This window comes from Fusarium oxysporum, chromosome XI, assembly GCF_013085055.1.
Source record: "Fusarium oxysporum Fo47 chromosome XI, complete sequence".
NCBI classification, from domain to species: domain Eukaryota; kingdom Fungi; phylum Ascomycota; class Sordariomycetes; order Hypocreales; family Nectriaceae; genus Fusarium; species Fusarium oxysporum.
This window is the reverse complement of record NC_072850.1, coordinates 2037105-2051110: the sequence shown is the minus strand read 5'-3', so window position 1 is coordinate 2051110 and position 14006 is coordinate 2037105. Positions and strand designations below refer to the sequence as shown.

General features: G+C 47.8%; 5 protein-coding genes across 5 annotated transcripts; 2 read left to right on the top strand and 3 right to left on the bottom strand.

The window, feature by feature from the left end:
* The first annotated feature begins 1 nt into the window (after position 1).
* On the top strand, positions 2-1891 carry FOBCDRAFT_324473 (S-adenosyl-L-methionine-dependent methyltransferase). Its single transcript, XM_054707602.2, has 11 exons — positions 2-67; positions 121-162; positions 209-299; positions 352-374; positions 423-441; positions 494-616; positions 669-691; positions 738-775; positions 822-1276; positions 1331-1502; positions 1549-1891. Exons 1-11 carry the CDS (start codon positions 29-31, stop codon positions 1577-1579), a joined length of 1056 nt encoding a protein of 351 aa, XP_054563577.2. The 5' UTR covers positions 2-28; the 3' UTR covers positions 1580-1891.
* FOBCDRAFT_245384 (ankyrin repeat-containing domain protein) lies at positions 1830-5049 on the bottom strand (the record flags this gene model as incomplete). Its single annotated transcript, XM_059610680.1, has 4 exons — positions 1830-1962; positions 2309-2574; positions 2736-2907; positions 3443-5049. 4 exons carry the CDS (start codon positions 5047-5049, stop codon positions 1830-1832), a joined length of 2178 nt encoding a protein of 725 aa, XP_059468090.1.
* An 878-nt stretch (positions 5050-5927) lies between these two features.
* On the top strand, positions 5928-7133 carry FOBCDRAFT_286514 (uncharacterized protein; the record flags this gene model as incomplete). Its single annotated transcript, XM_031192878.3, has 2 exons — positions 5928-6766; positions 6817-7133. Exons 1-2 carry the CDS (start codon positions 6037-6039, stop codon positions 7131-7133), a joined length of 1047 nt encoding a protein of 348 aa, XP_031031724.2. The 5' UTR covers positions 5928-6036.
* Positions 7134-7323: 190 nt separating this feature from the next.
* FOBCDRAFT_286507 (S-adenosyl-L-methionine-dependent methyltransferase) lies at positions 7324-8854 on the bottom strand (the record flags this gene model as incomplete). Its single annotated transcript, XM_059611686.1, has 8 exons — positions 8797-8854; positions 8529-8742; positions 8437-8478; positions 8260-8385; positions 8182-8204; positions 7904-8067; positions 7435-7854; positions 7324-7375 (listed from the first exon to the last, which is right to left on the bottom strand). The coding sequence occupies exons 1-8, from the start codon at positions 8830-8832 to the stop codon at positions 7324-7326; spliced, it is 1077 nt and encodes a 358-aa protein (XP_059466260.1). The 5' UTR covers positions 8833-8854.
* A 436-nt stretch (positions 8855-9290) lies between these two features.
* On the bottom strand, positions 9291-11578 carry FOBCDRAFT_208679 (heterokaryon incompatibility protein-domain-containing protein; the record flags this gene model as incomplete). Its single annotated transcript, XM_059609240.1, has 3 exons — positions 9291-10891; positions 11009-11356; positions 11386-11578. The coding sequence occupies 3 exons, from the start codon at positions 11576-11578 to the stop codon at positions 9291-9293; spliced, it is 2142 nt and encodes a 713-aa protein (XP_059466259.1).
* Between the last annotated feature and the right edge of the window lie 2428 nt (positions 11579-14006).

The following is a 14006-nucleotide window of genomic DNA, read 5'->3' as shown; positions in this document are numbered from 1 at the left end:
CGTCAAACACTAAATCGAACCCTTGACGATGTGCGCAGACGAGGACCCCCTTGCTGTTGATGAGCACGTATGCATCTACTGTGACTGAAACCCTCCAGGGTCTTGCTAATCAGTTGATAGGCGGCTCAGGATAACACTGATGCTGACTCCGCCCTCGGAGACGTAAGTGGATATTTTCAGGAAGATCGCAGTAGCTAATGTCTGATAGGACACCGGTAGCGATACTACATCACTAAGATCCAGTATTTTGAGGTATCGTGAGGAGAATGGCAGGACTTATCATGCTTACAAGGATGGAGGTAAGATCTGATGTGCAGCAGATGCGACAAGAAGTTGAACTAATTGACACAGCTTATGCACTTCCTAATGACGAGGTATGCCTTTTTCCACTTTACATAGTAATTAGTACTGACCTGGTATAGATTGAGAACGAACGACTAGGTACACCATACCTTCCCTTCTCACTTACCTTTCTAATCAGATAACCCCGCAGATCTTCAACATCATCTCTTTCTGCTCACTTTCGACGAAAGACTACACGCAGCTCCCTTGCCCAAGACGCTCAACCGCGCTTTTGATGCGGGCTGTGGCACCGGAATCTGGGCCATCGAGTTTGGTGAGTACTGCAAGCTACATAACAACGAGCATGACGTTAACAAATTGGACAGCTGATGAGCATCCCGAGTGCGAGGTGAGTTTTACGAGGATGACTTGGGAGTCTATTACTGACTTTTCAGGTCATTGGCGTCGACTTGAGTCCGATTCAGCCTTCGGTGTATGTATTCATTCTCGTGGTAACGGAACGTACTGACATCTCAAAGCATTCCCCCCAACGCCTCGTTCTATGTAGACGATCTCGAGGAGCCATGGGACTATTCTAACAAATTCGACTTTGTCTTTGCTCGCTTTCTCACAGGCTCCATTCTCGACTGGCCCAAGTTCTTCAGCGAAAGCTACAAGTATGCCAGCTCCTCTCCCGAACCATTTTCATCAAGTCTAAAACGTATCAACAGCAACCTCAACCCTGGAGGCAGAATAGAGATGATCGACATCATCTATCCTCTCCTCTCCGACGATGACACTCTGACAAAAGACTCAGCACTATCCAAGTGGTCAGAACTTCTACACGATATTTTCACCAAGAATGGTCGTTCTATGGATAGTGCGTTGAAATACAAGGATCAACTTGAGGCAGCGGGCTTTGTAGATGTGAACATTGTGAAGCGCAAGTGGCCTTTGAACAGATGGCCCAAGGATCCCAAACATAAGCAGATTGGTCAGTTAGCCCCGTCAAGAACTTCCTATCAGCAGCTACTAAAGGTTTTGACAGGTACCTGGGCCCAGCAGAACACTCTAGATGCGTTGGCAGCTTTAAGTCTCGCTGTCTTCACACGCCCTGATGGTCAGGGCGGACTTGGCTGGAGTAAAGAGGAAGTCGAGGTTTTTCTGACAGATGTGCGAAAGGATATTAAGAATGTCAATATTCATTCCTACTGGCCGATGTAAGTCTCAGACGAAACAGTTAAGTGTGGTACTAATGGTGAATAGTTGGTCGGTGTATGCTACGAAGCCAGAATGAAAATCCAGCGTTGGAATAGCAGCTTTGTTTAAGGCAGATATCAACCTTCCACATGCGTCTGGGTGGTTCAGCGGGGAAACAGCATCAGTATTTTGAATCTCAAAAGTGTAGATTAGTCGGTTATTATCTATCCAGCTCTGTTCTTCTCTTTAGAGGAAGTACTCAAGCAGCGAATCGCTTGTTCAGTAGATGCACCAGTCTTTGCAGTGCTAAATGAGCCAGAACAGTGGTTGGTACGAAATTGTTCTCCCTATTGTTCTATGGCCTCTAGGCTAAGAGGTCGGGTGCCATCTTCGCACCTGGTGCTTTCCTGGGCGTCTTCACTGTTGTAGCGTGTGCTGTCGACCATGTAAAGGTTCGTGGGTTGGTTATTCAACATGTGTCTATTCCAAATTCATAAAGGGCCGTTTATAAAAGGGTAAAACATACTTGATATAATTTTGTTCAGCGAGACTTGACACTGAGGTTCTGAAGCCATCTTTGACGACTAACATATGTCAATAGGTGGCCAAAGATATCCTCACAACATGAACGACAAAAGCTCACTTACTAGACGCAACCTCGTAGAAGGTCGTTTTCTCTCGCCGAACCCGGCCAGGTGCTACAAACAGCAGTAGCTCCTTGGCAAATGCTGCAGCCGTGGCAGCAGCATATTCCTGCCAAAGGTTGCTCATATGCGAATCTGCATAATCGTAAATGCCGTGGATGATAAGGCACGGAAAGTCGTACAGGCCTACGGCTTCCGTTTCAAAGCACAATGCGCCGTACTCTTCACTCAGTCGCTGGCATGTCTTGCCGCCTTTTACCGCCGCACTTCCAGAAGCAATGATGCCATAATGGAAATATGGATCGTTGTCGTCTCGGTCGGTTCGATGAATAATGTGGGATTTGGCGCATTCGTTGCATGTTGGATTTTCCGATTTAACGTGATCATAGTCTGCCTGATAGAGTCGATCATTTGAGGCACCTTGATAGCCGGATTTGTCCTTGATCCGCTGCGGACTTTTTGCGACAAGCTGAGCTAGAAACTCGGGAACTCGACTCTCTTCAGTCATGTGGGTAGCCTGAAGGCGAGATAAAGCAGTCAGGAGGAGTTGAGGAGGAGCGTTGAAGAAGCCTGTACGTTGAAATCCTCCTTGCGGCAAGACTTTTGTACCACTCCTCCAAGTGTCCCTGGAGGCTGGCTAATCACTACGTCGCCTAATCGGGTATCGTGTTGTGGTGAGGGCGCGCCGCTGCCTATTCCGACCAGCAATCCAAAGCAAATTGACTCCAAGGTTCGCTGCAAGTCCTTCGCGATGGTAGCTACGGAGCATGATCCGTGATTCCTAGCAGGTAGGCAGGCAATCACGATGTTGTGATCATGAATTTTGCCAAGGGAATAACTATTATGGTCCTAGGGATCTTGCTGAGAGAGGTCTGGGTGGATTCGTTCCAACATGCCCTTGGCAGCGGCCATCTCCAGAGGAAGAGCGCAGAGCCAGCCAACAGTGTACTCTTCCAATGCAATTGCTTCATCGTCGTCGGGCGTAGTTACTGTTTAATGAATAAGTTTAGTACGATGCGGTAAACAGCGAGTAATTAAGGATCACAGAGAGAAGCCGTCAGAGCGCGTACGCACAGAGTTGATTGGCCAGCCGATAAAGTGAGACAAGAAATATGCGCGCTGTCAAGGGTCTATTGCCCTTGGCCAATCGGGTACAGTACAACTTCTCACCTCATCAAATGAGAGAAGAGAAAAGGGATAACATAACAAATAATTTCTACAGAGAATAGCGGTAGCATCCCTGCTCAAATACCACAGTCTCTAGCTTTTGAAAGGCTCTTCTATGAAACAAGCCACCAAGTTGTTTTTCGTCTCACTTCTTCCATATTTCAGATTCCCACAGCTTTCTTTCGTTTTCGATATCATCCATTTTCTCTTGGAAGTCCTTCCTCACTTCATTCAGGATCTGTCGAGCAGACTTTCCCTCTGCATTTAGCTTATCCATCAGACATCCTTCATCGCCTTGAAGCCTTCGAAGTATGTCGCCCATGCTTTTGTACTTTTCTTTCATTACGCCAGGCCAAAACATCCCGTTCGCAGCTTCATGGAGAGGCGTATTTCCTTTCAGATTCTTTGCACCTATGTCTGCACCATGATCAAGCAGAGATTCGATGGCATCAAGATTCTCTAGATTCTTGACTGCCGAGTGCAATGGCGTATTACCATTGTCGTCTGTATCTGTAGCCTTCGCTCTGTGACCGAAAAGAATTTCGATAGCGGCTGTATCGATTGGCAGTCCCCCATCATAGGAACATAGACTATGCAACGCTGTTTCGCTCTTCTTGTTGCGAATACTGGCATCAGCACCTCTGTCACAAAGATACTGAAAGATAGCCGTGTACTCATGACCGTAATTGCTGTAGTTCATGGCTGCATAGTGTAGGGGAGTATTTCCGTAAATGTCCTGTGAATTGATCGTCTCTGGGTTGCAGTCCAACAGCAGGCCAAGAATCGTCATGATTCGCTGCACTTTCTCCGCCATAATATTTTCAGCCACCTCGCGAGGATCTTCTTCTATTGATACTCGACAAGCCCAGTGGAGGGCCATGTTTCCCCAACTATCGCAATAAGATACTGTGTCTGCCACATGTCCGGCTCTGTTTGCGCAATCAAGCAGGATTTTAAGGGCATCAACATTCGCATATCGACTGGCGGTAGAGATGATTGTTATATCCACGCGAGATGTGACCTCTGTATCCTCTCTTAGCTTGACGTTAGGATCAGCGCCACTCTTAATGAGGCGTTGCGTCAAATCAGCCCCTGCCCACCCTGCAGCCAGGTTCAAGACCGTAAAAACTGGAACCTGCTTTGCTATGTACTTGCCAGTAATGGGGTCAAGAAAGCTGTCCCACGAGTATTCGACGTCAGAAGCACGGGCGCCTCGATCAAGCAACCAGTCGATGACCGCTTTTTTCCCCTCAATATTATCTTTCCAATCAAAAGTGTTGGTAGCTGCCATGATCGGAGTGAATCCATTATATTTATAGTGGATATCAGCGTCAAGAAGAGGGTGATCGAGCAGAAGCTTGACTGCCTCAAGTCGGCCACATTGAGCTGCCGTGTTCAACACTCGACAGCAACGGCCATCAAGATCAGTTCTCCCACTGGGCTTCATGAAGTTAGAGTAGTGATCCAAGAGTATTTTGAGCGCGTTAATACTCTCGTGTCGAGCTGCGACAATAAACGGGTCATAATACATGCCAAGAGCATGACCTCTCTTGATAGCCCAAGGGGCGTTTTCCAAATACTTCTTCAAAGCTGCTGTATCATTACGCTCGATAATTGCAGTGCGGAGGGGGAAGAATTGCTTTTCGTATAGGGTCGATCCATCTGTTTCGATTATTGTTGGGCGTATTCCGGCTGGACTTTCTGGCTCGTGAAGAATGCCGTTTTCACGTTCACGAAATTCTTCGTAAGGCGACATGGATAGCTACAGTTGTGGAGGCCGTTTTCCCCCGAGGTTAGATGGCTAAATAATCTTGACCTAAAGAACGAATAAATACAAGAAAACAATAGTAGAAGTATACATAGAAAGCCTTCTGGCAGTATGGTAGACTATCCCCCATTGTGTCGCTATAAATCATCCTCACAAACTACCCTGGATCATCTCAGTTTAACCATGCAACCCGATGAGTCAGGCCGCCAATTTATCCGAATAATAGCCCGAAGTTCATAACACGCGCAAGCTGCTAACTGAAGACCCTGGAAAGCATTTGTCATAACGAATTATTGCATCAAGTAACCCACTGGAACGAGAATTTCCGGGAGTATTAGCCTATTATTTACGAGACCAAGCTTCCGGGATTGGGGACCCGGGGAGTCGGGTAACGGAGCTTGGGTCCTGAGTGGTCACGAACGCGTTACTACGACGAAGCTAGCTAGCCGATCATAATAATCCTTGACGCCAATCGATATTATCGTGAACCTTGAGCCAATGATTCAACCCAGGCAGAGTCAGAAAATGGCTTTTATCAGCAAAGACAAGAGGGTTATATATAGCAAGAGTCTATTAGAGACTACGGATACTCATGTTCTTGTTCTACTCAGTAAAACATAGTCATGGCTGGTAGCTGCGCTCTGCGGCTACGGCCCAAAATTCCGCCATCCGCATCATCGCTAAAATCTTTAGTCTCGGCCTAATGAACCGGAAGCGATCGCTTCATTTAGATTTCAGGCTCACCGCAAGCTAGCGATAGCGGAAGCTGAAAAATTCCGGGTTCACGCTAAGAAGGCGGGGATCGATGCTCCATATATCGTCCCATCTTCATCTTATTCCTCGATTCCGATGTTGTTGATCAAATTATACATCATACCTTGACTCTTATGACCGCCTTCTGTCCGTTTTGACAGTCTCTGAGCTCTTTACATACGAACCATTTGGGAAGACTCCCGCTGAACAGTGTCAGTCAACATGAGCCATTTACCGACGGCTATTCCCCGAGGTTCATGGGTCCTCGTGACGGGAGCGAATTGTTACACCGGCAGCCATGTGGTCATAGAGCTTCTGAAGCAAGGCTTCAAAGTGCGTGGGACGGTGAGAGATCTCTCATATAGCAAGTGGCTCCTCGAGCACCCATCTGTGAAGCCGCACACAGACGAAGGAAAAGTGGAATTGGTTGTCGCAAACACATCAAAACCCGGAGATTTCGATGAGGCGGTGAAAGGCGTCTCGGCTATTATTCATCTCGCCAATATCGGTGACTATACACCAGACCCCAACGCTGGCTTTGCATCAGCTATCGAAGCTGCCTTGACCGTGTGCCGATCTGCTGCCAAGGAAGCTTCAGTCAAGCGATTTGTGGTAGCAGCTGGACTATGGTCGGCAGTATGGCCCAAGCCCGGGGAGACAAAGAGTATCGGGAAGGATACGTGGAACGAGGATTTGGTCAAGGTCGCACAGGCGCCGCCACCATATGAGTTGAGCCGTATTCTTCCAGTATACCTGGCTGCCAGAGTTGACGCCGAGAAGGCGGTATGGAAGTTCGCGAAAGACGAGAAGGTTCCTTGGGAAGTCAATTCGGTTAGTCCTTGTTGGACTCTGGGCGATCCTCTGGATGCGAGACACTATGGGCCTATGCCTACCCAGCTCTTGCAGCAACTATACCTTGGCAAGACAGATGCCCTGAAGGAGAACACAACGGGTAAGTTGACAGAGATATGGATAAGAGTCTCGGAAAAGCTGACGAGATAGTCTATTACACTCACGTCTCCGACGCAGCTGTCATTTACGTCGCAGCAGCTATCGACCCAGATGTCAAAGGCGCTCGCATTCCAGCACTGGCCAAGTCTTTCAACTGGAACAACGTTTTGGCTATCATGCGCAAAGCATATCCCGAGGAAGACTTTGAAGACGACTTTGTTCCTGGAGACCCTGTTTTAAACTACAAGATTGAGAACGATATTGCACCCGAGCTGCTGCAAAAGTGGGCTGGAAGGGAGTGGATCAGTCTCGAGAAGGGAATTACAGAGACCATCGACTTTTCAAGGAAGCTGGGCAACTTGGACTAGTCCGGTAACTCGAGATGATGAGGTATATGTTGAAAAAGCTTTGAATGTCTTTATGTAACGTATGATCTGGACTTTGACAGGATTCAGAGGAACGAAAACTTATGGAAACGAGATATACAACTTCAACCCACGCCGGAGGAGGACATAGAACGTAGAACGTTCTGCATATTGTAAATACGTAGATGATGTCCTAAGCTTTGCTTGCAGGCTCTTCCAGTGGCTTTCTTCCGTAAACCACGTAACTATAAATACCAATGTCAGCAGAAGGTCGTAGTAGGATCAAGCGTAGAGAGGGACTTACACCGGGATATATGCATGTATACTTCGATCGCGCAGCTGCTTTCTCATCGCACTGCAGAACACGCGGACCTCATCCGCACTCCAGCCCAAGAACCTCGTAAACAATCCAAGCAACAGACCCTCCAAACCATTGTTAATGTTAGCATAAGACCACTTTCCCAGTTCCTTATAGTGCTTGTCCTTGGGCCACTCGTTAATAGGCCACCTGAACCGCTTCTCCACCACATCAACAAAACCAGCCTTCTCAAGGAAGGTCTTGTACTTGGGAGCAAGATTAATGGCTCTTCCTGCTTTGGCACTGGCTTCGATGCTAAGAAGACCGGAGCGGAGAACTTCGCAGTCGGGGGGGAGGGTTCCGTCATCGCAGGCGATGGGATATGTTAGGTCTTGCATTTCAAGGTAGCCGCCAGGTTCGAGATTACTGTTATACGTTAGACGATTAGCGGTGGTTTGTTGAAGGGCTGACCTACTCGTAGGCATTTTGAACGAATTTCTCCATATCGGCGAAGGATCCTGTCATGACGCGGCAGAAGATGAAGTCGAATGGCTCTGACCAGGTCCATTCTTTCTCGAGGTCGTCGATTTCGAAGACGCAATTCGGTGGGACCCTGATGACGAGGTTAGCCTCACCAGACTATGCCAGTAAGTTGGAGCTTTACAATGAAGGTTGAATGGGACTGAGATCAACGCCAACGACCTGAAACAGTCAATTACCGAGAGGCCTAATAGAGTTAAAAGGTGGTTATACCTGAGCTTCTGGGTGAAGATCGGCTAAGTAACAACCGTCAGTCATCGCATGAGTTGACCTTCAAATTGTCTGGCTCACCATATTCAATAGCCCAAATACCGGTTCCCGTTCCGACATCCATGACCCGCTTGGCAGGCTCTTTGATCTTAGGACTGAGCCCAAGCTCTCCTTGTAGAGTCAAAAGCCATAGATTGTGTTGAAGATCTGTGTCAAAACTCAGCATATAGTAGAAAACCTTGTCTCCGATTTACTAACCAAGACGATCACTTTCAGACGCATCATTAGGGAAATTGTATTCTGCATTCGCTGTTAGTCATGCAAAACTGGATTTAACTAGAGTGACTTACTGCCAGAGCTCATGGCATGATATGTTCGTCCATTCTCCTCTTGGAACCGCAAGACGCTTGATCGAAGTGATTCCAGGCTTTCTGAATCGGTCTGTGGCTGTTTAGCTCTGACTCTCGGTGCAATATCACGCATGCGGCTTGGCGCCATTGGGAGACTCGCCGCTGAACTTACGCCAGACAAAGTCGAGTCGCTATCGTCAAAGGTATCAGCGGCCTATTCAGAAAGTCAGCATTGATCGACTCACTCAATACCACGGTCTTCCTATACCAATGCCTCATGCAGTTCTTGGGTAGGTGCCGACATGATGTAATGCGTCTGTTGGCTGGTAATATGTAGCAGATGGTTGCTAAGAGTGAGTGAAATGAAAAAGGGCATTAACGTGAGGAATGACAGCAAGAAAACAATGATCAGTCAGGTGATTTTCGGAGTTCGGCTCAGGATAGGCAGGAAAGAAGAAAAACAACTCATATGCAATCATACAATACTGCCTGGTTGAGAAACGTAATCCGATGCATGTTACGGGCACAGCGACAGACCCAACCAACAGACCCACCAACATTGCACCCATTGCTTCATCGGATAATTTTGTCTTCCTGAAGATCTTTTCGAATTGCCATCCGCTTATTGAACAAGGTTAAGACCGAAAGATCCTTTATTGAACCGCGTATATGCTTGAAAAAGACTGAAGACAAGATAAATGATGATATACATAATGGTGGTAGTGTCAGCTTACTTGGGCAAGTACCAGCCGTTCTATGAAATTATCCAAGTCTGACAAAGACCTCCTTGGGCTCTAGAGTTAACCATTGATCCAAGGATATTCCATGGCAAACTTGAACCCTTCGAGCGAGGCCGTCACTTCCCCTGGAGATACACATTAAATCAAGTACAGATCGCTCCTTTGAGCATAAATCTTGCCACCGAGAGACAGCGGCTTCATAGCTGCATTGATCGGAAAATAAGCGACCGCTCATTTTTGCGTTATATCGGCTCGTTCCACATCCGGCGGGATATCCGGAATACTGGGGAGGCTGAGGATCTGTCAGTTTGGCAGTGGCAAAGACGATAAACTCTAGCCTATCTGGCTGTTTGTCACGCCAACCAGGATCACACTGCAGGCTTCCAACCGAATACGCGCCGTTCCCTATTATATCAAAGGTTGGTAGCACAATCCTGCCATCGGGTTTTCTGGCCACAGTAATATAAGCAGCTGAGGTTTTGAACTCCAAGATGGGATTCTGCGGCGCGAAAGGACTCTGAGACATACGCACTGGTGAGAGATATCTGTTATATCTTTCACGCAACGTAATGTCAATGTCTGTCTCTTGGATAATGCCAGACCTACCCCAAACGCTCTCTCGCCCTCCACCAGAAGTCCGTGTACTAGAAGGTACTTCAAGACACCACTCAACTGGACCTAGGAAGCTAGAACAGCTCCAACTGGGGAAGCCGGCTCGCTGGTTGACAGGATCGGGGTCGAGGCCATGGAGTGGTTGCCATCCCAGCCCGAACCCAAAATGGTCCAAGAGAAGACCCAAACAGTAAGCCGATCCCCACTTCTTGTCTTCCTCCATCCACTGGATCACGGCAACCCACGCATTAAGGATATCCTGGGGATAACCCAGGGTCCGCTTGGTGTACTCTTCGGCACTCCTGTAATTACCCCCCTCTGGGTACGATTCATTTGAGTTGCGGAGGATCATTAGATCCTTTATTCTCCCAGCCTCTATCGTTTTGGTGTTTGCCCAAGCTGCCATGGAATCACCATCTGGTACTTCCCAGACACTTTCCTCGCAGTACATCGTCTCGCGACACAGGAAGAAGGTCTGTGACGTCGTGAAGAAAAAGATTCGTTTCGAAAATGCTGCTTCTTGAAATGTCCAGCCGCAACTGAACCAGACTGAGCTCTCAATTTCCGTGAAAAGCGATGGGTAGCATGTCATGAGCCACAAGCCATCTACAATGGCCTGGTGCTGTGACTCAGGATGACTTATACCCGGTCGAACCCCTGGGAGGGGGTCGGCAAACGTAGTGCCGCTTAAGGCGACCAAAGTACAAGTTGCTCCGGAGTATATTGACGCCATGTGGTGGATCTCAGGGTCGACCAAGCCCGGTCTTTGGGGAATGCACAACTGATCGACCCACAAGAAGCGTAGATCGATTTGGCGACAGAACTCCATGGCATCAGTAATGATATCGCTCAGAATTATACCCGGCGCGGACAGACTCCTAGGCTTTCGGAGCTCCTGCTCTTTTGAGGTCTTCAGCTGTGTGCTAGGTAAACGACAACCCCAGATGTAGCTCAAGGCAGCATAGCCATCGGATGAAGATGATCCAGAGACGATGCAGTCACTCTGAACGTCTATAAGCCTGTTTGGCCGAGATATCATGCCCACTGGCTTATACTCCCTGCACTCCTCGTGCTGTTCATTACAGAGATGTAATCAGGCTTTACAAAGCTCAAAGTCAACATCCATACAGGCAAGACGCCCGCCGAAACAGCTCGAGAATTCTATGCTTAGTTCCTTGTTTGCTCTCAGCCCCGAACCTGACTCGGCTTGTTCCTTGACTTGACGTGCGCGCTCCCATGCCGCACTATGAGAGCGCTCCGGAGCACACAGCTGGAGACCACGAATCATCAGTGATCGATGTCTAGGATGCCGATATGCACCGTTGTGGAAGCCAATACAATTTGCAAATTCGCCATCAAACATGCCTGTTCCTATCTCGACCGCCGCAATCACCATCTCATCTTCTCCTACATCTGGGAAAGGTCGGGTACGCGTAAACGGTTCGGGGTGCGTGTCACCAAGCGAAATGTCTGTATCTGATGGAAAGTCAACATGCAAAAGGAACAGCACTTCGCGTTCATTTTGATGTGTTCCCAGGTTCTCGGGACTTGTCTTCCATAGTCGAGATCCGCCCGGTAACGGCTGAACCCATCAGCGTAATCGCGGTAATCGCGGCCTGTGAACATGCCGTGGAAGTCCACATCGCAGCATATATTGCAGAGACTGCTGTGTGAGATGAGGTCTTGGCTTTCTGCCATGATAACTTTGCCTGCAAGTGGAAGGGTTATGTGAGATAGGAGAGTTTTTTTATTGAGGCCGCAATAATGAGGAGGCGAAATGGCAGTCATCAATCCGACAGCCAATACTTATAGCCATTGGAAGTTGTATTGTGGCACTGAGGGGAGGCTCAACAGCCACTTTTAATATCTTTGCAGAACTGCGAACAAGTAAGCGTTTGGGACGAATTGGATGGCAACCCTTCTGACTCTTGGAGCACTATTGGTCGACCTCGCCAGACCTGTGGATCCATCCCTTATACGTGGCATCGTTACCAAACGCATAAGAATTATAGGGCTGTTTACAGCTGCAGCCAAGACATGCGTGTCCAGCGTAGCAAGTACTCACTGAACAAGCCCTTGGTATTGACGATCATATCATGCGCCAACGTGCAAACTGGCATTTTCCCGAGGTTCATAAGCAAACGTGGCAGAAACTGTGGATTATATAAGGTTTTACGTGTTCATTGTTATCTGAAATTAATTAAATATTGCTCCGGAGTACTGGCTATACTTCAATCATGCAACAAAACTTTGACCCCTCTGGACCTAGCCAATTGCTTAACCCTCTTAATATCAAACATAATCGGGTCATCCACAAATGCTTTCGAGAGATCCAGGACTCTCAACTTGCTAAACCGCCCTTGTGGTCCAGTTTCTTCAAGTAATTCTATGATACCCTCCAGGTATGGCTCAAGGAACACGTCATTACTACTACTAACCCAGCTTTCGATGAACCTATGGGAACGAGGTTTGAGAACTTGAATATTTTGAGGTATTCGATCAAGGAAGAACTTGATACAGTCCTCAACTCCCTTTGACCAGGCACCTTTGAAGAATTCGGCGATATGGACCGCAAGAGTCCGGATGCGTGACAATTGTGAATAAGTTTCCTCTAAAACAGGATCCGGGTTGGGAAAATTCATGACGCTAATGTCGAGGTCTAGGTCTTCCAGAGAGTCTTTGTGTTTTATAACAGCCTCTGCTAGCTCTTTTTGGTCTAGCATACCGTAGATTCCGAGCCCAAAGTCGACACGAACATTGAGCTTTCTGAGGGACCGACATGCAGTGATGAAATCTGGGACTCCAGACCGTAAACATCCTACAATAGTTAACTCTATGATTGGTGATGTCGAAACTGGGAAAGGGAGCACGTAATCAACAAGATGTGTTAGAGGGAGTTCATTGTCATCGCTCTCGGATTCGTTGTCCAGATTATCAAACAATCCATAGGTACAGAGCGTTTGAATACAAGGGAGGTGCAGAAAGGATCTAGCATATGCAGGATTGCAGAGTAACATGACGAACCTGGCCAAGAGGCAACTGTGGTGCCATTTTAGCCGGTCCATCAAGCAACCGACAAACAGCCTCCTTAACGTAAGGCATAAAGTGTTGGTGAGAATCAGGATGGAGGGAAGGTACCGTAATATTCAGATGGGTTAACCTCGTACACCAAGCCAAGATCAAGGCCGCGATGGCGTCTTCGCACCCGAGGCGTATGCGATGGCACACATGAGTTGAGAGAAACTTGGATACATTAAGATCCTTCTCGGCAGCGTCTGCGAGAGCAGCTAGACTCTCAGGGCTCAAGTCAGCTGAATCGGGATCATGATCGTGCAAGGGTCGAAGATATCCGAGGTCCAGCCTTTCAACGTGCCTTCGAAGATCAGGGTTTCGGAGAAGATGAAGAGCAAGTCTCTCGATAGGGGGCTCAAGACATTCTTAGCTGTTGTTCCATTGGCGCACGAGGAGAGGAAAGACGATTTTGTTGAAGCGGCTGTTGATGAGGCTGACGTTTTCAAGGGACTCGTGGTTACTTGTGACAAACTCGAGAATTCTTTCGAGGGTCTCGTCAGGCAAGTCGGATAAAACAGTCATGATACAGAGGAGAAGTATGGCTATTATGAAGATGTCTATTAAGTTGACGAATGCCTTGGCTCACAGAAATAAACCAGAGGTAAGTGATGTCATTATGTCTCTTTCGCGAATTACAGGTCAGTATTTGCTGACAGACGGTTTTCTTTGGTGCATAAAGTCCTACATCGTTAGCATAAGAGTTATGCATGTTATGTTACGCACTAAGCTCGAAACTGCGTGACGTGGTCGGCATGAGTTATTCTTCTATTGTTCTCCTAAGCTTTTTAAGGTTATTTCATTAGCTAAGTCAGACGTTCCCAGTAAATTTGACAGCAACGTAGTCAAGGTTTCTCAAAGAGAAGTCGAAGCAACCAAGCAGCACTTGTTGAAAAGCCTGTCTGGCCTGTGATGTGTTCTAGACGTGGTGCTTCAACCCCTCATTTTAGCGGCAAGGATCACTATGGGCGCATCTAGACCACCACCGCCAACACAGCACCGCTCTCTGCACCATCTAATCACAGGACCTCTGCTGCTCTGGTGTGCACAGAGCCTC